Genomic DNA, 13,883 nt, shown 5'->3' with positions numbered 1-13,883 from the left:
CTTCGTTCGCGAAGCCCAGCCATGAGGATCACATATATGATGACAGGTCCTTACAGAAAAAATACTATTTTTTGTGAAATACTGAAATACAGTCTAAAACTGTATAGCATTTGCAGGCTAATCAATTAATGCAGTATATATTTTACCAATGTGGGTCTTCGGATGGTAAGTCATGTTGTTACTTTTAGGTTATCTTCAAATTTTCATTTATTTAATTTTCATATATTTTATGCAAATCTTCATATTTGACAGCTTACCTATACTTGAAAGCTTACTGCTTTAATAGCCCTGCCAGCCCTACACTGGGATTTCTGTTGCTCCTTGGTTCTTCTCTGTTGAATATGTTCATTGTGCCCAGAAAGTAAGTTGAACCAGAAGTTCCAGTTGATTCCAATTGCTGTACAAATAAGTCTGCTGCTGCAAAGCTAGATCAGATCTTCCTCAGAGAATATGTATACTTGTTTTTCAGAAACTTCAGATAAAGCATTATTTTTGTTTAATCCATTCTAGGTTTAGAAAATGTCACATTTTATAGTTGTTTTAGTACTTCAAGTAGTGCATGAAAACTCCAAAATATGTACTTTACCCTAAGTAAAGGTAAAAATTACAGAGAAGGTTGGGTACTAACTAATTTAAGTTTTTCTGGAGACTACAGCTTATAGTAGTTGGCATTTTCAAAATGTTTCAAATGTATTCACTGAGAGTATATCTAAACACATTTCCTGTACATGGAGCCATCAAAGTATAATCTTGATTACTTTTCCCTAGTTTTTTTGAGAATTTAAAATTGCCTTCTTGTATGCATGGGAGGGGTGTGTACCTCTGTTTCCCCCTGCTGGAAGCTTCTATTTTTGTTTTGAATACTTACAGATGAAAGGAATATACTTGACAGCAATTTACATACACTGGGTAAAGAAGTAAGAATGAAAATGAAATCATCTTTGCTGTAATCATTTCAGACATTATGCTTAACAGTGGTAATCAAATATCGCAAAGTATACGAATTTTCAGATTTTTTTTTTTGATTTATTTATGCTTCACTTCTTGGTGTGCTTAGAAATGTCTGCTTTAGTCATGCCAAGCAAGTTGACAGTTAAAGGAAGTCAGCATTTATTAATGGGACATTTCCTGCTTGTCTTTTCTGTAAGATGTGGCATTCCAGGCATTTTCAGAGGATACTTTATCTCAGTTTTGTACAAAACATTTTTGCTGACAAGGGAAGAAACAGCTGCCCCATAATGTAATTACATTAAATTGCTACAGTGCTTACCTGGCACATAGGAAAGCTGAATTCATTTACTGCAGCAAGAGAGACTTGGAGTTGTGTTTCTGAAGATCTCTTGGAAGGTGGCAGTGAGTGTTGAATCAGAAAGCAAGTGACAACACGCTGGACTGTGCTGAAGCTTCTCTTGAGTTAGAAGGAACTGGTGCTTCAGAGCTTGCTTAGCTAATGTGATAGCTAATTAAAAGATGGTAAACTGAATTGGGGTGGGGGAAAAGGGCACATATTAAGTACAGAGGGAGATACTAAGCAGTAGTAAAGAAGTCTGGACTTTTCTGTGTCAGTGGCTTGGTCAACTGTCTGACTCTACTCAGCTTTGAGTCCTTTTAGATAGCTAAGTTTTGTAGGAAGCTTCATGCTTGGTTTAGAGGTCTGAATTGTAGCTGGCTGCTCTACACAACATCAGAGTGCTTCTGTGTGTCTGGTCCCAAGTACAAGATCAGAACAGAAGTATATGAAGTACTGGGAGGAATGTCATCTTGCAGCAAGAGCGCTATTTCAAAATCATCTACTGATTTGACTGATCCGTACTGCTGAATGCAACCTAGTATTAGGCCAGCTGGCTCAAATGATGCTCTTTGAAAATGCTGCCACTACTCACTTTGCTGTTAGAAAATCACCAGTAGAAGTAAATCTGTCTGCAGTTGCCCTTGGCCAATATCTTAAAAACAAGTCCTGAAACAGATATTAAACCTTAGTGTGTGTTTTGTCCCATGAAGACACATTTATCAATTATTCTGAATGTCCACCTGTCCAGGTAGCACATACCTCCCAGCCATCTCCCGTGCCCAAATATTGCATGCTGTTCAGCATCTGGGTTGTCTGTGAGAGGAATGTCTGCTATTGAAGACACACTTAAGATGTTTCCAACCACAAGAACTTTGCAGAGATCTGTGTTGATTTGCTGCTTATAAGATCTGTGTGATATTTTAATATATCTAAGGATGTTTCATGTTGATAAATTGTTCTCTTGTTGATAGGAAGCCAGTGTAGGATTGAAATCTGTGCTATAATTAGATCTACTACGTAGCAGTTAAATGTCAAATCCGTGATACTTGAAACTATAATTAAAAGATAAAAAAATATTGTGAGACAGAGATAGGAAAAACAGCACTGGTTTTAAGTGTTTTTTTTGTATAGAAGGAATACCTAGGGACTTGGAACGGTTTAAAATTGGTTTTGGTGCCAAATGAAATAACAATTGACAAAATGCTAATTGCTTAGCAATGCTTGTAAGGAATATAGTATTCAATGCAAAAAAATTACACCCAAACTAGAACGTCTGGAAGATCTAAGTAATGGTAATGAAATTATCCAGTAATGTACATCTGTGTATAATTACAGCTTTCTAAACTCAAATTGACTACTCTTAAATTTCTTGTGGAATATGACTGTGTCTTGTCGTAGATGTGTAGAAATGCTATAAAATGTTTGAATCCTGCTTTGAATTTGAATCACCTCATTCTTTCCCTGCATCAGTCAGAGCAGCTGCAAATATGTCACTAGTCACTTCCTGAAACAATTTTTTTGAGTCTAGTTCTCAAAACTGGAAATTAATGTTACATCTTTGATATATCTCAGATTCAGTCTACAGTCGTCTTAATGGAGTGGGTGAGTTGAGCAGGAAAAGAAAAGTGAGTGGTAATAGCAAGGTTTGTAAGCAGATGTAGGCTTTCTGAGGCATTGAGAGTTTAATGTATCCTGAAAGAAAAAGTTGTTGCACTTCAGTGATTAATCAGCCTGAAAAATCATCCACTCCACCCTCAGTTTGTTCAATTTACCATTAATGAATTGTGGTTATTGCTGCAAGGAATGTTTTAACAAATTTTTAAGTAAATGCACATTACCTTAACTTCTGAGCTTTTGGAGTAGCAAAGGTATTTAGATAATTGAATTTAAACATTATATTTAATGTACATTTATTTGTTATGTCTAAAATATTAGTAAAATACTGTTCTAATATTTCCCACTGAATGGAGTCAAAAGGTTGCGATTTTGTTTCTTTGCATGTCATCTAGTACTGAATCAGGAATTAGCAGGAAGCAGTGACGTGATGTATAAAAGTAATGTATGCCCCATCACTGCAACATGTGCATTATAGCTGGTGTGTACTTATTTTCTTGTTGACATATGTGTGTCCTGGCCTAAGAAAATAACTGCATGAACAGTGACCACAAATGTATTATTCTAGTGATGTTACATGTGCATCTAATATTTGGTCAGTGTCTCTGCTAGTTGGTCAGCTTCCTTTTTATTTTTTAATAGGCTCAAATTAGTTGTCCAGGTGCATTTACATACCAAGTTATAGCCTGATGTTGCCAGCTTTTTTAGTATGTCAAGAAAATAATATTTTAAAGTAATAGTATTGTAATATAGAAAAATGCATTAGCCTTTTCTTTTTTTGTTCACGAAATCTCCCTCTTGTACTCTCATGATTACAGAACTGTTTTGAGAGTGTGTTTTTGTGTTGGTGGGGTTTTTCTTGTTATTTTTGTTTTAATTCTTTCTTTAAGCAAAGGTATTGGCCTCCTCAAGGACCAGTGGCCCAAAGCATGTACCAACATGGTGAAATGTAGTGTAAGAACCTGGACAAAATTCCTTCTCTCTGGTATCACCTATACATGATTCTATGAAAAGCATGCATGGGTAGCACTCAATTTTTAACTGATTTAGTGTTTAGATAGCTGTATTTCTCTGGGAAAAAAGCATTGGTATTTAGTTTTTCATTTCAGTGTTTTGGAGGTCTGTTGCCTTTTTTCAACATATTTCCAAATACCTAATGCCTACTTAGTGTAGATGCTTAAGCTGAATTTACATTGGAAAATTCAGAGATGCCTGGGGGCATGCTGAAATGGTATAATTTGTGGTTGAAATTTCCCCAACGTAAGCTTGGCCTGTTCTGACTACTTACTGTTCTACCAAAGAATTCACAGATGTGGCTTAGGAGCTGGGATGGCAGAGACAGTTTATGGTATGAAGTTTGTACACCACCACCCTGTTCTGGAGATTCTGGCAGATTCCTATAAGAGATATGAACTGTTCTGCACTGCTTGGCTTCAGGGCCTGGTAATGTTTTTAGGTGCACTTATTGATTAGTATAAGCATAGTATTGTATCTTCTTCCATGATGTAGTAATGATCTTGTCTTCATCAGGGTTGTGCAAATATAACTGGTATTATAAATGGGACTCCTTCAGATGTAGAAAAGGAAACTGAATTTCCTTTGGCAAGTGTGCAAGAACAACAGAAGCTGATGGTACTTAAATCAGTTGGCTAAGTGTAGTGTGCAAAATCGACATACAGTTGCTAAAAAAAATTTAAAAAAAAGAATTATCCTCTTCTTGACTTCTTCCAAATGCATAATGGGATAATTCCAGCTTTGAATTTTGTATTTTTGTGGTAACCACCATACAAAAGTGTGGTTGGTTTTTTTGGAGGTAGATGAAATTGGGGTTTTTTTCCCCCTTTCTAAATGGTTATCATCAATATCCTTGGAATCACAGAGACAGCAGAGTTGCCTGTGAAGCCTAGAATAAATTCCTCTGAAATGAACACATAAAAATACTTCAGAAGTCTCTTTCCAATAGCAAGACTGCCATTCTGGATATAGCTGCTAGATAACCTGACTGCTCTTTTCAGATAACTTTCCTATTTAGGCTGTTTCTTGTTAAAATAGGGCTTTCTTCAGGTTTTGTTTAATCTTTTTGCCTGTGTAGCTCATTTGAATGTTATTGATTACTTTCTCTTAAAATTCGACCTCTCTTGAACCACTCTGAGTTTAAAATTCACAAAACTTAGTTATTACTGTTTGCTTTGAAAACACAAAATTAAATAAGAATACTGTTTTAAAGATTATGTACTTTTTTTCAGGAGGACCCAAATGATATCGATCCCAAAAGGAAAGAAGTGCGTGGCAGTGATGGGGAGGACAAAGCACAGAGTGTGGAGACGCTACCTCCAGGTATTGCAGTAACATTTGTTACAAAAGATCCATAGCCATAAAACATTTATCATGGAAAGCCATGAAACACAGCAGTTGTTCTGATTCTAATAATTCTTTGTAGTTTGGAAGTGCTGGGATTGTTTTAGCAACATGTACTTCTTACAGCTTCAGCTTCCTTAAATCTTACCTGCTTCACTGCTCCTTTGGGTTTAAAGCCTTAGAGAGTGTGGTTCTTTGCTAGTACATTTGTATTGTCCTACAATAGTTTTGAGGTACTGTAAAAGCCCCCGATATGAAAGTAGTCCATATCTCTCAATGGATAATGCTGACAGGCAACAGGCAAGTCACTGTGGGACTGTTGTTTTGACTGAAGATTCAGCCAAGGTTCATACTTCAGTTTTTTTCTAGTTTTTGTTGTGGCAGATTTTCCTGACTCTGCTGATGGTGTACCTTATTTTTCTCATACTTGTCATATGCTGGCAAATAAGAGAACAACATGATTTTTTTTCTATTTGAGTGAAATCCTTATACCTTGAGGATGAGCTAGAAAGTTAAGTGTTAAGGAATCTTCATTCATATGACTGCTTCCATAATATTTCTTTGCTGCTTAACTGTTTCACATCAATGAGATTTAATATATTAGCTGCAATTGACATACTAAGGAATACAGAAAAATGAAAAATGGGTCTGAACATTTTACAGTATTGAAAAAGTTTACTGTACAAGAAGGACGACTACTGATCAGGTAGCTTCACAGGACGTTTTGCTCCTCTTCTATTAATCCTAATGTTTTGCTTACAAATTTATCTTGACCCAACATTTGAAACACTATGAGGTCTTGCAGAAAGAACTAACCAAGGTAAACTTTGCTTTAAGCAGCTGGAATTTCCATCCCCAGTAACATGTGAGGTATGATTTTTGTTTTACAGTCATAGACTCTCCAGGTACAGTATAAGCTGTTCGCTATTGATGGCTTTTTTTTCCTGTATCCTTTGGCCTACCTTGTCTTAGCTGCTGTCTGGAGAGGGGAAACAAGACTGGTTATGTATGTATACTTTCTTGGTGAAGCCTTTACTTTGTATATGTATTGGGAAATAAATCCCAAAAAGCTGAAGAGTCTGACTTATTTAACTTGGTTTCTGGCAGGTCTGTTCAAGTATTTTTTCTGTTTTACAGAACTCTCTACAAATATTGTTACTGGGGTTAGGTCAACCAATTTTGCACCTTCCAGCTGTTTTTCTTATTTCCCCTTTTTGGATGTTTATGTATTCTGAGACAAACCCTATACTTTTCCTCAAACACCTTCCTTTCCCAGTGGCCCTAAGTAGGTGGTTTGACTATTAAAAGAAGTGGGAAGTGTCACAGGCTGAAAGGGAGAGCTATCAGAAGCTGGAAGGGTTGAAACCAGAAGTAAGATCAAGTGTAAAAGTAGAGCAGGTCAGGGCTTTTTTTATTTCATATGTTGATTAGAAGTCTCTTACGGCTGGATGTAACAGGCAGGAGAATTGTTACTGCGAAGTAGTATGAGAGTCTGGAATCAAACATCAGAGAGAATTATGCACTCTTCAGTTGCTATTTTCTTTGTTTTCAATCCATATAGGCAAACTTTTGAGTCATTATGGCAGGGAAGCTTGGTATTCACATTTCTGTGCATTGTTTGCATTGTTTTAAAGCGATCAAATTTTAGGAGGGCTCTGGTTCAAAACTTTCTTGCTTTTCAACTGAACTTAGGAAACCTATAGTTTAGGTTTCAGCGTGATGGACTGTAGCATCTTTCATGACTTCTTGGAATTAAGGAAATGCTTATTATCTTTAAAATGTTTTTTTATATAAAGATTAGACCTGTCAGTTTATCTTTTGTTTGCTGGCGTGTATCTATCCTTTGTCTCCTGGTGACTTTTATATGCTGCAAAAGCTTTTTTTTTTTTTTCCTTGAAAAATTATTGATATATGAAAATAGTGATCTTAGCCCTTGTATTTAGAAAGACGAACCCTGAATTGTCTTCATGGATAACTAAGGCAAAACTGCATAAGAGGTTGCCTGTATTGACAGGAGTTTCAGCAGTTACTCGAACACTCTTTTTTTTGTTAGTTGTTGAAGATCTGGGACCCCTTAATGCATGTAAATCAAAATAATCATATTTATATTGTGTTCAACTGCTTTTAAGCTGTATTGAGTCCATAAGAGGGAATGCAAGCTATTTAGGGGATTTTGTATCCATCTATTCCTACTCTTTGTTGCCTGCTGCTTGAGTGCTTACAGATTTATCTGATATGCTTTTTTTCTCTTCTCTCACTTCTAGCTGCTTTTACTGTTATCTGACTTATCTTTAATCGATCTGACTCCTATTGCACATAGTTGACAGGGCCTTCTGCTTGAGTCAGAGCCAAGCATTACCTCCTTTGTGTCTTCTGAAGCCAAATTCACTGCTTCCATGGTCACTGCTTTTCAGTAAATTTAGCCCTACGAAGTGGTCTCCTTTCTTCTTAAGTTTACTTTATTCTTTCTGGACTAATTTTGCATTTGCAAGTTTTAAAGTGTTGGAAAATGATAAATGATACATTTTAAATTATTTATATCGAGCTTTGATGGGAACTGGGACAAAAAGAAGCAACTTCACTGGATTTCACCTTTTTCTGGCTTCTACTCAACTTTTCAGGCTTAGGACTGTTTGTAAAATAAACACTTCTTGTCAAAACCAAGTTCAGTACTGCAACATACCCTGCTCCAGGATCTTAGCTGGTTCAGTGATTGAGATTTTGTTTTTTCTTTTTTTGGCTCTATTTGACTCTGGTAGCAAACTTTGCATTTCACTTACTGTTGTTTAAAAGACTAATTTATTGTCATGTTAGGTCTCAATATTTGCTTGAATTTGAAGTTACATACTTAACTGAAGTTTGAAATAATATAACTGCATTTTCTGATATTCATTCCACCTGACAAAGTCATTGAAATGCAGGAAACTACGGAGCTATCTAACTCTCCAGAAGAAATTAAATCAAACGTGCTCTGATTTGTGTACCTAGGGAAGCATATAACAGAAATAGTACCTATTATTGGAAAAGGTTTGCTAAACCTCTTCTAACTTCAAAATTTAGTTGATAGATTCAGAAAGGCAAGCCTTTCGACAAAAGTAAGGCTGGACAGTGTAGTTAGCTTTGAATCAACCTTTCAGTTTCCAGCAGTTAAATCAAACCATGGTTACTTATAAACATGTGGGCAGCCCATGTTGCATGTTGTATTTCATAAAGGATACAACCTGTTTAAGAAGAACACTTGCAACAGCATCACCCTAATCACCCATGGAATGCCCTCATGGCCTCTGGTGTTTTAGCTGCTCTTTCCGGTGGATGGAAGGCAACTGAAGAGGTTGCTGGGAAGGTAGCTGCAAGTGGAAGTCCTGAAATGCGCATAGCTTCGAAACCAATTTAAAGCTGGAGTGTTTGGAAGTTGAAAATCTTATATAAATGCATTTCAAGTGTTCATGATACTTTGTAAAATGCACTAAAAATCTTTAGGCCAGCAAAGTGGCAACGTGACATGTCCTGTATTTCAGAAAATATTCAACAAATTATTCAGATTGAAGCTCTATTATAAATTAGAAGCAAAGGTGATAATACAGCTGTAAATGAGGCCTGTCTGCCTTAGTGTTCATGCTGTGCTGGTTGAGAGGACAAGCAAAGGCAAACAGTGGAAAATCTGAGCAACCTCTAACTCTTGTTAATAGCTGGTAGAGTAGTATTCCCTGTATGCATATCAACTTAATTTAGGATATGCCTGAGCTATGATATTTTTCTAAAAGCTGCACTGGAATGGAGTGACATCTTTGCAACCTGCTACTTACTGCACTTAACTAAAAATACCTCAAAAGCTTTTTATGGTAATTATAAAAACAATGAATATTAAATCCTCCCGTCTGTAATAAACAGTGACCACAAAAGACAGCTTTTGTATCTTTTTTTGTGCCAATAGCATGCTGGTTCACCACAACTTGCTTGTGGGAGATTGTCATACACATCCGTGTTTAAATCAAGAATGTCTGTATTGCATTAGAACTTGAGCTCTGATTTTGAGTTAAGTGTGGTATAAATTTGCTAATAGGTGGCATAGGTCTGTCTGTCAATAGTTAAAAGAGTAAATGTTAAGTAGAGGTAAGAACTGGTAGTTTTAAGATACCTGGTAAATACCGTACTGTTGTTGTACACCTGAAAATGGTGGGAGTCCTGAAATTTTGTTCCTGGTAGCTGGATGTTAATCTGCCTTTCTGTGTTAGTGTCACAACAAGTCACATAATAACACAGTCCGTGTTAAAGAGGGATTAATCTGAATAAATTCTGAATGTCAAGGAGATTGCAGTTATGTCATAGTGGAGAGTGATCTAGTGCTCTGCCTACAGGAAATGCTGTTCTTTGAGAATAAGGCTGTCTTGTATTTCTAGAAGGCCTGCTTCTCAAATGGCTTGATTATTAGTGACTATGTTTTTGCTTCTGTAATGAGACAGTAAATTAAATTATGTCTTCGAAGTCTGGACTAGGTCTTTAAAAACAAATGTTTCTAAGATAACATTATAGCCAAATCATCTATCATCTTACTGCCTGTTGATATGTAGATGTTTGTTTGTTTTTTTTAAATGGGAATTGTGGGGTTAAAAAAAAACCAACACAAAGTGGACAAGATGAAGCATTGTCTAGTGATTACTTGTACAAACTGTGATCTGTAAAATTGTTCAATTTTATATTAATTTGCAGGATATTCTAGAAGAATTTAATGTGCAAAAGTGACTTTTGATGTTACACAGTTAACAGTAGCATTGAAGTTTAATTACTTTGTTGCAAAGTTAAACATTTCCTCAATTACTTTTGGGTTGCTGAATGCTGTTCCTTAAATTGTGAAGATTAATCTGGATATTTTCCTGGTTTTCTGTTGTAGGAAAAGTTCGGTGGCAGGACTTTGATCAAGATGCATATGTTGGTGCCACTGTGGTGCGATCTGGTCAGGATCCATATGCCCGCAATAAGTTCAATCAGGTAGAAAGTGACAAACTGCGAATGGACCGAAGCGTTCCTGACACTAGGCATGATCAGTAAGTGCCAAACTGAGCCTTGTTTGACTTGGATTAACCTTTCTGTATTTATTGCTTTTGAGCTGCAGGTGGTTTTTCTGAAACAGGAGCTTTCCAGCCTTAGAAAAGACAGGAACAGTAAACTCCATCATCCTTGGGTTAAAGAACAAGGAATCTTATTTGAGTTCTTCTGTTTCCATGACTTCAGTCAGTGTCTATTATATATCCAAACTGGTGCCTCATTTCAGTCTCCATTGGTGGAGTGAAAGCAGTGAAAAGAATGTTGCCCATGGTGTACTGAGAAGTCTGAAGTGACTTTTGAATTTTCTTCATAGCGTTTTTTTTTTTTTTTTTTTTCACAAGAAATGTATTCTAACTTTTTAGACCAGGTATTCTTTTCCATGACATCAAAACTCAGCTACCAGCTTCTAGAAACTTTTATGATTCAGATTTGCTGAATTTGGAAGTTTTTAAATATTTCATAATCTCTGTGCTGGGGAGTGTCTGACAGACAAAGGCTGTTGTTTGAGAAGAATGTAAGAGATGATAGGAGACAAATTATATTACAATGGCCATGCTTGTTTTAACTGTCAGTCTTGTGATTATATGCTGACCTGCCTAAGTTTTTTCACAACATGAAGCTGGAAAAGAACCCTGCAATGGAGAAAAAGAGAGAGAGAGAGAGAGAGATATTTCTGGGGGAAAGGCTGTATCTGAACTGGGATTATTACTTTGACTTTGCCATGGAGCAGATTTAAGTGCCCATCAGACTATAAATAATCATCTTTTAAAAGAAAAAAACAACCAAACAAAAAACCAGACTGCAGCAATCATTCATGCAAACTGTCCATGATAAGTTCCCTACCATGTTGCAATTAAGTTTTCTTCTCTTTTGGCAAGAAGTTTCACTGCAGAAGCTGAAAAAGCCAAATGAACTGCATGATGGCAAGAAGAAGAACAATAGCCATAGGAAGAATATCTGATCACATGATGCTTGGAAGCATGTTATTTTCAACAAAATTGGAGGCAAACTGGGTTGAGATTAAAATCTTTCATGGAGCTACTGCAATCTTTTTCTTTAAGAAAAGTGACCGAGATGAGGAAATATTGTTTCTCCTTAAGCAACTTGCTGTTAATTGTACTGATGTGTCTAAGAGGCTATTTGACTTTGAAATAACTACATAGTAATATTATTTAAATGCTGAAATTGTCTGTTGAGAGGCAGTTTATCAGGATTCTGCATTAAATATAATTTATTTAATAAACAATTGTGTATAATTATGCATCTCTTAATACTATATTGTTTAGTCTTTTTCACATCACACAAACTTTTACTAGCATCAAGACCAAAGATTTCCACTTGCTTTTTGTGAAAGCCTGGCAGCAGTACTGAAAAAACTGGAAACCACTTGATTCGTTTACTTAAGCTGCTTGCTTTCATTTTGAGCAAAAGGAAGAAGTGAGAAACAGGCAGATGCAACATAAGAAAGGACTCGGAGAGAACTCTGAGCAGGAATGCAGATTCTCACTCCAGCTGATGCTCACAACTACTACTTTCAACAACATTGAGAAACCACTGGGTTTCCTTTCAGTGCAGTCTGCTTATGATGTGTAACTGAGAGCTCTCACTGTCATGGTAGATTTTGGAGATCCAGAAAGTTAAAAATGAGTGTCACAGTTGTAATAGGAAACTCACAGAGTGGTTCTTCTGCCAGTGTAAAAGTCTCCCAGCAGGGATGAAGGATAAAATACTCCATGTTTTTTGTGGACCAATGTCCACCATGCATCCTTTGGACCAGTGGTTTCTGATCACATCTGTTAACTGATGTGTTGTGATGATTCTTGAGAATTACTGGTAAGTACTTCAGCTGCGCTGAACTGTGTTTTCTTTCTCATTTGGCACCTGTTAGAAGCTTCTGACCTCACGCTCCAGTTTTATTCCTAAGAAAAGAAGAAACAAACTTTCCTGTGTCTTTGGTACCAGTTGAAGTGAATGTTCTTGTGCTGGTTAAAATAGATATTTTTGTCCAAAAGTGGTTTCAAACAAACTGCTGAGGTTTCGGGGAAAAATTGTTAATTATATGAACCAGTCCAAATCTCATGTTTTAACTGATTTTAATGACCTATGCTAAACATTGAGGGTCTAGACTGAAATTTTGTGTTCAAGTTTTATTTTAACTAAATGTATTTTCATATTCTGCATGTAAAATTTAAGTGCTGCAGCTTGAGAAAACAACATCTAATCTCCATGCCAAAAGTAATGACATTGTTTCTTCAGTCTGAGTTTTAACTGTGGCCCTGTTGACACAGCAGGAGGACTGATACTGAGTCAGTTAAAGAAGGGATTTTTGAAGAGCTGAGAACAAAAATACTCACTGAAATGTTCCTCCTGTTTTATTCGGAAGTCTAAAAGTCTTAATTTCTCCTTCAGAAATATGCAGTCGTGCTCTTCTCTTGAGTTTTCTTAAAATTGAGAGGCTCCATTGCCTTGAGTAATTCCCTCTAATATGCATTCTGGCTCAAGTGCTCTCTTCTGCAAAGATATCAGTATAAATTTAATGTGACTTTTTAATTATTCTAATGCAAGTGCTTCATGTGATAACTGCATGCACGGTAGCCTTGTCCTCTGTGAGCAATTTGAAAGTTAGCAGAAAAAAAGAATATCTTTTTTGGCACCATAGGCTTTGGAGTATAATATTTGCATGTCTTTTAGCTGTCTAGATGAATTGCCTAAAGCTCACATTAGAGAAGCTCTTAATTCTTTATTTTTCAGGAACATATAGGCATTTGTGATTTATTGCTCCAGTGCTGGGTGCTAGCGACAAAGCCGTTTTGTACACCCACCACAAAGCTAGACATGGCCTTGCTGATCTGAGACAGCAATTGTAGGATTGGCGTGGGCTTTGTTTTCATTCAGAGCAAGTGAGGTCGTTGGAGCAGAATAATGTTTTGTTTGACAGCAAGCACTGATGTGTGTGACATTATGGGTGTGTTGTATTGAAAACACTCCAGGTTCCTGGGATTTTGTAGAGTGGGCACGAGCAAGAAGTGCATTGCTGCTCACTCATGGATTCCAAGAAGCTGAAGGTTTGTGTGGTTTATGGTGTGCATTGTAGATGTTTAATCAGGTGTGGAGTGGGCTCTTATACAGGCAGAGGTCTCGTTTTAGAAGTGTAGGTGGCAAACTTCCCCGAAAAGCTGGTTTGATTAATACTGTGCAGAGTACAAAAATACTTGCTGAATTTGCTACAGGTGTACGCTATCTGGGTTTATCCCCTCTGAAGGCAACTAGGCTTGTTAAAACTCTGCCCTTAATAATAATTAAAGAATGTGGAAGAAATATATAACTTGTGTATGTCATTGCATGAATGGCAATCAGTATCATGACCTGTCAGACTATAATGCTTTCAGCATAAACTCTGGTAATGTTACTTTCTAATACAAGGGGAGTAGTGTCTTTTTTAGGTTTATTTTATTGGATTAAATATCTTAAGTGTGTGTAGTCCTGCATGAATTATTTTAGGATTTGCTTATTTTTTTCTTATTATATTAATTTCAGGCTTCTAGAGGTGATGAAAAACGAGATGACATTAGAT

At 36.5% G+C, this 13,883-nt stretch overlaps 1 protein-coding gene across 1 annotated transcript in view; it reads left to right on the top strand.

The window, feature by feature from the left end:
• Positions 1–13,883, top strand: part of GALNT2 (polypeptide N-acetylgalactosaminyltransferase 2) — a 91,212-nt gene that overhangs the window by 44,017 nt on the left and 33,312 nt on the right. Inside the window, exons 2-3 of the mRNA XM_051783524.1 lie at positions 5,152–5,242; positions 10,155–10,308. Coding sequence (XP_051639484.1) covers positions 5,152–5,242; positions 10,155–10,308 — 245 coding nt within the window. The remainder of the gene's footprint in view (positions 1–5,151; positions 5,243–10,154; positions 10,309–13,883) is intronic.

The sequence above is a fragment of the Manacus candei genome, unplaced genomic scaffold (genome assembly GCF_025592945.1).
Source record: "Manacus candei isolate 608988 ecotype Guabito, Panama unplaced genomic scaffold, ASM2559294v1 h1tg000017l, whole genome shotgun sequence".
Classification (NCBI taxonomy): domain Eukaryota; kingdom Metazoa; phylum Chordata; class Aves; order Passeriformes; family Pipridae; genus Manacus; species Manacus candei.
Note: the sequence above shows the minus strand (reverse complement) of the source record. Positions and strands in the feature narration are given on the sequence as shown.